The sequence below is a fragment of the Apium graveolens genome, chromosome 8 (genome assembly GCF_009905375.1).
Source record: "Apium graveolens cultivar Ventura chromosome 8, ASM990537v1, whole genome shotgun sequence".
NCBI lineage: Eukaryota > Viridiplantae > Streptophyta > Magnoliopsida > Apiales > Apiaceae > Apium > Apium graveolens.
In genome coordinates this window covers 265,739,699-265,750,963 of record NC_133654.1, presented here as the reverse complement: position 1 = coordinate 265,750,963, position 11,265 = coordinate 265,739,699, and the positions used below count along the sequence as shown (strand labels likewise).

The following is an 11,265-nucleotide window of genomic DNA, read 5'->3' as shown; positions in this document are numbered from 1 at the left end:
AGTATTTAATTAATTATGAACGAGTTCAAATCGTGTGAATTTTTAATTTCGAACAAAATATAATTGAATTTAGTTGCTTAACTTAACTCGTTTGACTAAATGAGTTTATGTATGAAATTAATTCGTATAAAAGCATAAGTTGAGCCAAATCTTAATAAAAAAAACCGAGTTAGGTTGGTTTAGAAAAAAATTCTATGTTGTGTTAAAAATAATATATGTATGAGTTAAAACGTTGATCGACAACCGGATGCGATAGATATGTGATTGGTTAAAGAATAAGACAATCATATTTTGAGATAAACTTATAATTAACTCGAGATAATGATGAAAGAAAAATTAAATTTAAAAAAGGAATCTTTTTAATTTGATTGATTGGATTTTGTTTCACTAATCACGTTTATCACGTTTAGTGAGCGCCAACAAGGATCGAGTCATCATTTATAGAGAAAATGCTAGGCCCCTAATTTTTTTCTAAACTTTCTCCGAAATAATGATATGTTATGTATAAATGGTAATTTTATTTAATAATAATATGAGATAAATTGTGTATAAATATAAACTCTAAATCAAAATTTAACATGTGTCACGTTATTTAAAGAAAATATATTTGAGAAATCTATCATTATTCTTATATATACCAACCTCGTCTAGACTTGTCACTTGAATTGGTCTACATGACACAATTCCACTTACACCGATCCTCATAATTTTTTCTTTAGGCTAATATTTTATTGACTCAATAAATTTAAATTCTTATGCTTTTATTTCGGGGTAAATTTTTTGAACATCATAAGAATTTAGATTTACAAATGTTTATTAAAAATTATATAATTGTTTGACTTATCGAAAATATTAGAACGAATTAAGGGTGAACAAATATTCTATAAACTGGTCGAAATTATCCAATTCAAATCGTTCAAATCGAATTATACAGTTATTAACAAATTGGTTTAGTAAGGATTTGACATTTAAAAAACCTAATAATTTTGATTTGATTTCGATTTTACTTCCGAATCAATCGAAATAACTGAACCAATCCCTTCTATTGGTTATTGGACACGGGCCTTGATGGATCACCAGACAAAACATAAATCAATCTAGATAACTTGCCCTCCAAGAATTACGTGTAACTTTACCCCCTATAAATGAAAAGAATTTCTCTGACATTCTACGAATCATGAAACAAGATTAATTACACAATTTATCAATTTTCGTTCCGCATTTTTCGTGAAAATAACTTCAAGCCAACATATTTTATCCGCGATTCTAGTAACTTCCGAATCATATTCTTTTTGGAATATTAAAAAAATGTCACATAAGAACATTTTACCTTTGTATTGTACATATATATTGTTTTTAAATGTTCGGATTAGTTTTTTAAAAGTAAGGGGAATATGGTAAATCACAACATTTTCCCTATTTAGTTATTTAAGTGCGGATATATTTCGCCACAAAATGATAAAAACTTGACTATTTCTCCTTCAAAATTCTTGAATCAAAAGGAGGCATGGCCCACATCACATGGTTCGATTATCTTACAATTTGTTACTCTCTTTGTCTCACTTATTTTATCACCAATCAGATTTCTCACATTTTATTCGATTATATTAAATAAATTAATAGTTACCGAAAAAATATGTTAATTTTAAAAAAATATTAGCATAATTATCTCTTAAATTACTATATTAACTAAAAATGGACAACAGTTTTGAGTCAAAATAATAAAGATTTTAACTTGATAAAAGAACGTCAATAAATAACATTTTTATAGTTTGTGTTTTATATCTATGAATAATGGTTAAAAATTTAGTTGTCAAATTTTAATTAATTTTTTCATTCATCAGTAATTATGAATGAACTGTTGCACAAAAAATCAGCAATTAAAATAGAATAAACTCAAAGAAATCAAGTTCCATATAAAATAAATCAAACCTAAATATTACACTAGAGCGGGATTTGAGCATGATAAGATATACACAAATCATGTATATTTTTCGAAAAATAAAAAAACTGTTTTTTTGAAAACAGAAATCAAATTTCATACACTCACTAAATTTTATCAATAAAAATAAGTTAAATTTATAGAAAAAGAGCTTAATGAACCACGATAGAAATACATGACTGATAAAAGACACTATAATAATATTGATTTTGATATTTATCAGAGTAGAGAGACAAAAAATTGAAAGCTACACTTGATAGAGATGTAAGAAATTACTCCCTCAGTCCCGACCAATTGTTATCGTTTCTGAGCGAGTGTCCGGCACGTATTTTAAGATTAATATAAAGTATAGTTCTATAATTTTTTTAAAAAAATTTATTTTTTTCTAAATAAAACTAGAATGTTTAAACTTTTATTCAGAAAATGATTTTTTTTTAAAAATTTATAAAACTATACTCCCTCAGTCCCTTCCAATTTTTTACATTTCTGAGTAAGTGTTCGCCACGCATTTTAAGGTGCATAAAAAGTATAGTTATGTAACTTATTTTTACAATTTTATTTTTCTGAGTAAAAGTTGAATGTTTTAATTTTTATTCAAAAAAAACAAAATTGTAAAAATAATTTATAGAACTATACTTTATATGCATCTTAAAATGCGCGTCGGAAACTCTCTAAAAAATGTAAATAATTGAAAAGGACGGAGAGAGTACTTTTTATTCATCTTAAAATGCGTGTCGGAAACTCTCTGTAAAACGATAACAATTAGGAGGGACGGAGGAAGTACATATTATAAGTATAATATTTTTTTTTCTGACTAATTTATCTTTACATATTTTACAATTAAGTATTTTTTCTAACAAATTTCAGTGATAAATAAGAATCGAATTCAGAATCTAAAATAATAAAAAATTAGTCGTTAACTACTTGACTTATTTTATCGCGCTCAGTACAGTATATTTATTTTAATATGGGTCGGCAACGACTTTGATGTCAACGTGACAACCTTGACGAGCTAAAGTAGCATTTCTTTATTTAGTTTACTTGACTTGGTTTACTTGACTTTATAATACTACACTATGATTGTGAAATTGGAAAATTCAAACCATTCAATTAATATTTAAATAAAAAATAAATCACTAAATAAAGAAACTCATCGAAATAAAGAGTGATATGTTTTATTTTTTTAATTGTATTTAATATAATAAATTTTATTTATAATATGCATCACTCTATATTAATTACAATATTTAATCAGATTTTAAAAACCGATTGTTTAAATATTTTCAAAAAGAATTCTATATTTAATATCGAGAACTTTCAAAATACCATTGTACTTAAATAATATCAATGTTTTCGCAAAAATAAATTAAATGGAGGGAAATATTGTTTTCATATTATTATTTTATTTTCAGAGCAAATAAGATGTGAAAAGTTTAAAATACCTGCAAGGGTTGACTCAGTTGGTTAAAGAGAGGAAAACTATCCTCTTGGTCACAGGTTCGAATCCCACAGTAGGAGAATTTATGATTATGCCTCCCGAGTCAGAAAATGTCGCTTAAATGTGGTTTATCTTATTTCACGTAATTTACGTACTATTGCGTGAGTCCGTAGGGTTTAGTGCGCACCCAAAGGGTAACGGCTGCGGGTTATCTACGATAAAAAAAAGTCTGAACTACTCTCGGATGCACAATAAAAATGACTCTGGAATACTATCAATACAAGGATAATTTGATCTTATTATACATTTTTCTTTAAAAATAAAAAATGCTCCGAAAATAACATTTTCCCTTTTAAATTTATCATAGGATTGTGCCATTGAAAAATATTTTACAAGAAGGGCCCGGAAATTGACGAAAAAATGGCCCATGAAAGGCCTATTTTGTGTGATGGGCTTCTGCTGATATGAAACGCTTGGGAGACTCTTGTGAAATGGGCCTTGTGTTGTTTTGCATTTTAGTGACGCAAGCGTGATTTATATTTTGAATTTATTCAAGAAAAAATATTATTCTTGATTAAAATAAAATCGCAGATTGTATTTTAATATATATATATATATATTAATTTATGAGATAGATACTCTTAAGTACGTTTTCACGTAACTTAGGTATATGTTTTAATCTGAATGCATGAGAGATATTATTATAATCACATAATTAATTTAAAAAATTACTCCCTCTGTCCCACTAGGATGTTTATGTTCACTATTTATACGCATTTCGAGACTTCTCTAAAGTATAGTTTCATAATGTTTTTTTAATTTTTTTTTGAATAAAAGTTTTAAAAAAATTTAAAAATATATTATGAAACTATACTTTAAACGAGTATTGAAAAACGTGCCGAAAAGTAACGTAAACAATCCAGTGGACTGAGGGAGTACAATTTTGTCACTAAAAATACAGTTTGTACTCATGTAAGCACCCTAGGAATTTAAAAATAAAAATTTAACGAAAAAATCACGTAATTAATTACCGTTCCTTGCTTACTCAACACCAACAAGGGATGAGATGACCATCGGGTCACTTCGACGTCGGGACAGTTCCTTCGTTGCTTACTCAATACTTGCTCAGTCATATACAACGCTCTGGCTCTCTTTTCTGAAAAGCACTATGTACATTGTTCTTTCCAAAACACATAAAAACAAGAAATATATACAGGAAGAAGAGTATGGATCATGAGATTGATATGTTTCATCAACCTCTGCTTGTGGAAAATGGAATCTAGCTAGTGCTCCATCCATTTTCATGCATGCGCGCACGCACACGCTCGGATTCGCACTTTTGATTGCTTACTGGTAACTTGAAGGTCATATATTTTCATCTTATTTTTCGACTGAAAGTTTTGAAGTGAAAATATGTTTAATCAGCATTCACTACCACTTACTTTCGTTTCTTTTTAAAACTCGGCAGCACAATTACGACGAGAAGTGAAACTAATTTTATTTACCCTACACTTGATTTCTTGTTTTTTTTTTAAAACTCGTGAGTAAGGGCTAAGTGATTATTGATGAGAAAAACGGCTTTTTAGTGTACATAGATGAAAGGTCAATTTTATGCTTGTAAGATGCATTTTATGAATTGGAAACAAATGGAGAGCTCAGATTCTGAAAATGAAGTTTCTCTATATCTAGTCACAATCTATGCATTACTTTTTTTTTCTTTTACCTGCTAAAAATCGTTACCTCTTTGTTCTTTCGCATTCGATCCGATTCTATAAATTACTCCGTGCTTCGTATGATATTACATAAATGTCGAATTATTGAACATTATTATACTCTACGGCGTTTCCTCTAGATAAACAAGAATCGAACATCCAAATCGTTAGTCCACAAGAGATAAGTTCTTATCACTTGAACTCGACGTTGTATACGGATCGGTGGACGGAAGATTCAAAGTGAAGTAAATCGTTAAACTCATGATATCTTTTGAGAGACTTAAAGTATTGGGCCCCACATGTCCAAATGTTAGCTCATAGGTAGCACAAGTAGGCCCAATTTGTACTGGACCATGCTTTGGGTTGCCTTCTACAGCTCCTCTTTAGACCCAGTCTTATACACCATAGTACTAATGTGTATGATTAACTACATTTTAATAATTTAATTCCCCATTTTAATACTTGGAGCATCTTAATGCCTACTTAGCAGTACTTTCTAGCATCTTGATGTGTGGTTGTCAATGATCTTACCACAACTTATAAGTGTGATCGTTTTTATAACGTGTTAGTAGATCTGTGGTCGTTAATAATAAGAGGTCGAGAGTTCAAGTTTCAGCGGAGACACTTAAATTTCCATCAAACCTAAAAACTAGTACTTGGTATATGTAAAGTGGCTTTGTAGGGTGTAATCTGTAGCATTACACTGACACAATCCTAACCTATTTGACATTGTAAATATGTGCTAATCTCTGTATTTCATACAGAAACCTTCAAGAGCCTTTGACATTTTAGCCATTATTGGGGAGAGTATAGAGTGAAGAAGCAACATCAATCAACAAGAAAATTTCAAAGTGATTAGATATGTTTGGGATGATTGGTCAATATATTTACCAACTTTGTTATCCCAACTAAGCTTGTGCTTGTAGACCGTAAACTATGGGTGTACAGACGAACTGCTCAACCGCGTTCAATCGCTCAACCGCTCACAACCGAACCATATTTTGCGAATAATCGCGAAACGCGGATTGGTTGCGGATTTAAATTTTAACAATCGCTTATTCGCGGTTTGGATGCGATTTTAAATTTTTAAAAATCGCAAAATTTTAAAATCGCAAAATCGTAACCGACAACTTAATGCGGTTTGCGAATAAACAACATTAACAGTCACATAAGAAAGAATCCAATGTAAGAGCAAACCAGTCTTCAACTGACAACTTAATGCTTTTGAATATAACAGATACTAACTACAATGCCAGAGTCATGCAGTTCTTAGTTTCACACAGTTTCACACTATTGATTGAGCCTAATATTAATTAACATCATCCGGTGACCATATGTTGATGGTTCCGGTCTGGAACCTCATGTAACTAGATGTCGAGTGTTTGAATCTTAGTGACGTTTCTTTAAAGAAACTACAAATGAATGCAGGCCAACCCTCTAGAGTTTTATGACAAGTTCATTACTTTCTTAAAGAAACGTCCTAAAACTCTAGAGGGTTGGCTGCAATTCTCGGAATATGACAATTATTTTTAAATAATTTTTTCTTGCGTTCATTTGGTTTTTACACCATAAGAAATATCTGCATATGTAAGAAATCTATCCAGAGACTAGCTCATCTCATTTATTTTACAGCGGATACAGATTTAGTACTGTAAAAACGTCTAAATCTGTCGTAAAAAGCCCTGTTTCTTGTGTTTAACAGCATGCAAGGGTACTTAACTAAAGTCAATTACTCACAGCTTGAGGACAAAACTAAGTTTGCATATCAAAACTATTCTCATCATGAAACTTGAATGAAGTGAGGTCCTCAAATAAGAGAATATACATGACATGCTAAAGAAACACCACTCAGAGTTGCCATATGTATCCTTATTCCCTCTACACTTTTTGGCTTTTGCCTCCATCTGCAAACTACTTTTTCTAAATTCTTATAACCAAATCATGATACCGAAATAAATTATCGATACTTTTTCATATAAAACTTATTAATGTTCACAACATTCCTCTTTGATCAAATGATTTGATTGTAGTATATACTATAGTATATTTCTACATGTTTTTTATAAATTTTAAAGAGCGGCGTACGATGTTCAGAATTATTTATAATTGGTTGTAGGTTGACTACAATACTCTGGAAGGTAGGAGTAATGGTATGGCAATGATGAGAGACAAGGGTACAAGTGGGCTTATCATATAGACATTGGCATGGAAGTTAAAGCTAAGACAAGTTCATTACATTCTTAGAGAAGAAGCTTTCTTGAAGTAACAAGGCAAAAGGATTTGCAGATTTTTCTAGTTTTTGCAGAATCTTTAAAATCAAGGTTAGTTTTATATGCTTTTATCTTTTTGATTGATGATCATTTTCATTAGGCTTAGAGTTAAATCTTGTTTAGTTTTTATTGGCCATGCATATGGTGAAGATTTGATGGAATTGATAAATTTGGTACCTGTGATTTTGATTGCTGCATGTCTATGGCAAATGAAGCATGGAATTAGACTAATTGCCAGATTTTGCAGTGTTTGATCTTCTTGGATTTCTGTCAGTTTGCCCATTTTTGATATAAATTACATCATGAGGTTTTCGAAATGACCCATGTCAAGATTTCTCAGGATTTCTTGCCTACTGGTTGGGGCCTGAATCTTATTTCTGTAGGTTGCAGGATTTTGAAAATAAATACAGAAGAAATTGGCAGCTTGAATAAGTGGTCAAGATTGGGCATTATCTATTTCTTTTTCATTGGAAAGAAGTCTTTGTGGTCACTACTGTATTAAAGCTGAAGCATTCAATTGTCAGAAGTTTGGGCCATGTTATTTAACATGGTATAATGACTTGATAATTGTAAGGGAGTCAAAAATCGAAAAGCAAGGAAGTTTTAGACATGAAGTTTATGAAACTTGGATCTCGGCCAGATACTTTCCATACCACTGAGGGTGTAAGGTAAGATTAACATGAGATAATTGTGTTACTGCATATTTTATATTGTAGTTAGTTATCTGAGGCCTGTTTTTGCTGATGCAGGTCAGTATCGTCGGAGATTGTTACTGATCTTATAGTGCAAGTCGAAGGAAGTAGATATTTGCTTCACAAGGTGAGGTTTTATCTGGATGTTCCAAAAGGATTTTAGTTTGGTAAGCTTTATATTTCTTAGTTTTGTATGATTTAGCAATTATGGATCTTTTGTTTTACAGTTTCCTCTGCTGTCAAAGTGTTTGCGCCTTCAGCAACAATGCTTCGAATCACCTGAATCTTCATCACAACAAGTAGTCCTTCTCCCAGAATTCCCTGGTGGAACTGAAGCATTTGAATTGTGTGCAAAGTTTTGCTATGGTATCACTATCACTATCAGTGCCTACAATATTGTATCAGCTCGATGTGCTGCTGAATATTTGGAGATGACCGAGGATCTTGAGAAGGGGAACTTGATTTATAAGCTTGAAGCTTTTCTCAACTCTTGTGTACTCCAGGGCTGGAAGGACTCAATCGTGACCTTACAAAGTACCAAAACATTCCATGCATGGGCAGAAGACCTTGGTATCACTAGCAGATGCATTGAAGCTGTTGTTTCCAAAGTTATTTGCAACCCCTCAAAGGTGAGTTTAGCACACAGTTATTCTAGAAGAGGTAAGGACGACACTCGGTCTTGTAACGGATCAGAGGGCAGGTCTAAAAATATTTCCAAGGGCTGGTGGGCTGAAGATGTTGCAGAGTTGGGCATTGAAATTTATTGGAGAACAATGATGGCCATAAAATCAAGTGGTAGAATTCCTGCTCATATAATTGGGGATGCATTACGGATATATGCTTCTCGATGGCTACCAAAAATATCAAGAGCCTATAACAATGAAAAGCAAGTTGATACCCCCCTTGAGTTGGATTCAGTTGCAGAAGTAGCTTCAATGCCTAGGCTTTTCTTGAAATCGATAATTAATTTGCTTCCAGTGGACAGAGGTGCTGTTTCCTGCAGCTTCTTGCTTAAACTTTTGAAGGCAGCCAATATACTTCAAGTATCATCTTCTTCAAAAATGGAATTGGCTAAAAGAATTGGAATTCAGTTAGAGGAAGCAACAGTTGGTGATCTTCTAATCCCTAATATGTCGATCACATGCAAAGCGCAATATGATGTTGATATAGTCATTGCCATATTAGAGCAGTATATGTTACAAGGACAGAGTCCCCCAACTAGTCCTCCAAGATCCAAGGGAGATGGTCATAGGAGGTCTCGTTCAGCTGAAAACATTTCAGAGCTTCATGAAAGTAGGAGGTCATCTTCAGCCTCCCATAGCTCTAAACTAAGAGTTGCAAGGCTTATGGATGGCTATCTCCAGGCAGTTGCTCGTGACGCCAATCTGGCTCTTCAAAAGTTCATTGCAATTGCTGAGGCTATTCCTGAGTTTGCAAGGCTCAATCATGATGATCTATACAGAGCCATCGACATTTATCTCAAGGTATAATTTTGGATACTGTATTACACTTGTACTCATCTTAAGAGTTTCTTCAGCACTTAATGTTGTCAAGTGATCTTTTAAAAGAGTTAATTAAGAAAACAACATGCTATTTTGTTTTGACAAAAACAAGCATCCTTCAGTTACTTATTAACTTACTTTACGTAACAAGTCACTTATCAGCGAAGACATCATTAGGATTATAGCATATAGGAACCATCAACTCTAGTTCAAGTGTGTCATTAGACCTATCTGGTGGGTTAGCTAGAAGTATAATTCAAGTTTTGTATCCAACAATAATTTTATGCTAAGTTGTTATCAAGTTATTCCGTATGATGGGCTACATTTATTGTTAAAATCGATTGTTGAAGATATCTACCCTAACTCAGCACTTACTCTGAGAAAGCTGATTTCTATCTAGAATTTGATTGATGTAAATATGATAACGACTGTTGCCTACAAGACAATTAGTTTTGCACTTAAGACAATGTTAGTATTGCTTCTTGTCGTATTAATGAACGAGCTCTACTGCAAATATACAGCTTTTATGAATTATGAATCCTGGAATAATGCCCTGATTCCTGATTCATCATGCTTAAACTTTCAGGGACATCCAGAGCTTAACAAGAGTGAAAGGAAGCGTCTATGCCGAGTTCTTGACTGCAAAAAGTTGTCTTCAGAAGCCTGCACACACGCAGCACAAAACGAATTGCTCCCACTAAGAGTAGTGATTCAAGTCCTTTTCTTTGAGCAAACTCGAGCAGCTGTAGCTTCAGGCCAAGTAACCAATCTTCCTAGCAATATTAAGGCACTTTTAGCTGCACATGACGATCCAATGAGGCCTCTTGAGTCATCACTCAGTAGCAAAACTTTGCCAGCAGATGACCAATGGAGTGTTTCAGGCCTTAAGACGCCAAGTTCTAATATTTCAACTCTAAGAATGAGGCTGGCCGAAGATGATGACTTGGATGAAACCTACATGACTGGATTTGGAAAATCATCTCAAGACAAGGCCCGTTCACATCCAAATCGGCCTAGAAGAATGTTCAGTAAGCTGTGGTCCATCAGCAGGCAAGGAAGTGAAAAACGATAACTTGTATTTAATTTCTAGCTGATGAGGTGGTTGGTCATTTGTAGGTTAACTAAACGTCTTATCCTGTCCATCGTCTTCTTTTCCCTTCTAGCTCTTTCTTCTTTTCATTATTAGAGAAAACGGTCAATTCACTGTGCAGCATTGATGTAATCTGTTTCAATAAATCGAATAGCAATACAAGATAAGATGAGATAAATCTCGAATGTACTTCTGTTTTGCATAATTTGGAATGATCAAGCTTGATCTTGTTTGTCATTACATTAGTGCACCTGTCTTGGTCTAATTGTTTCAGCTCATGAATTTTATAACTGGCTCTGTGCAAGTAACTGTTGCATATAAGATTTTGCAAATCCTATTAATTATAATTTAATCAAATCCTGTTGTCTAAATCAATACTAACAAAGCACTGTGGTCTGCAGAAAACAAGAACATTGTTGGTGGCTGTACTATCACCAAAGGTAGTATATCGTGTTGGTCTGATTGCGGTGTTCAGAATTTTAATCAGTACGAAGAGAGTTGGCTAATTTCGAATGGTGGGGGTGTTTTCATGTGTTCTGAACACACATGAAAGATAACAGAAGAAAAAAAACCAGAGCTTTAAAATTTTATGGTACTTGGAGCAAAAAAGTAACAGCAA

General features: G+C 32.7%; 1 protein-coding gene across 1 annotated transcript; it reads left to right on the top strand.

Annotated features, from left to right (window-relative positions):
* The first annotated feature begins 6,938 nt into the window (after window positions 1–6,938).
* Window positions 6,939–10,883, top strand: LOC141678726 (BTB/POZ domain-containing protein At1g67900-like). The gene is made up of 6 exons (XM_074485095.1): window positions 6,939–6,955; window positions 7,209–7,413; window positions 7,746–8,030; window positions 8,112–8,181; window positions 8,282–9,538; window positions 10,143–10,883. Exons 3-6 carry the CDS (start codon window positions 7,972–7,974, stop codon window positions 10,626–10,628), a joined length of 1,872 nt encoding a protein of 623 aa, XP_074341196.1. The 5' UTR covers window positions 6,939–6,955; window positions 7,209–7,413; window positions 7,746–7,971; the 3' UTR covers window positions 10,629–10,883.
* Window positions 10,884–11,265: the final 382 nt, after the last annotated feature.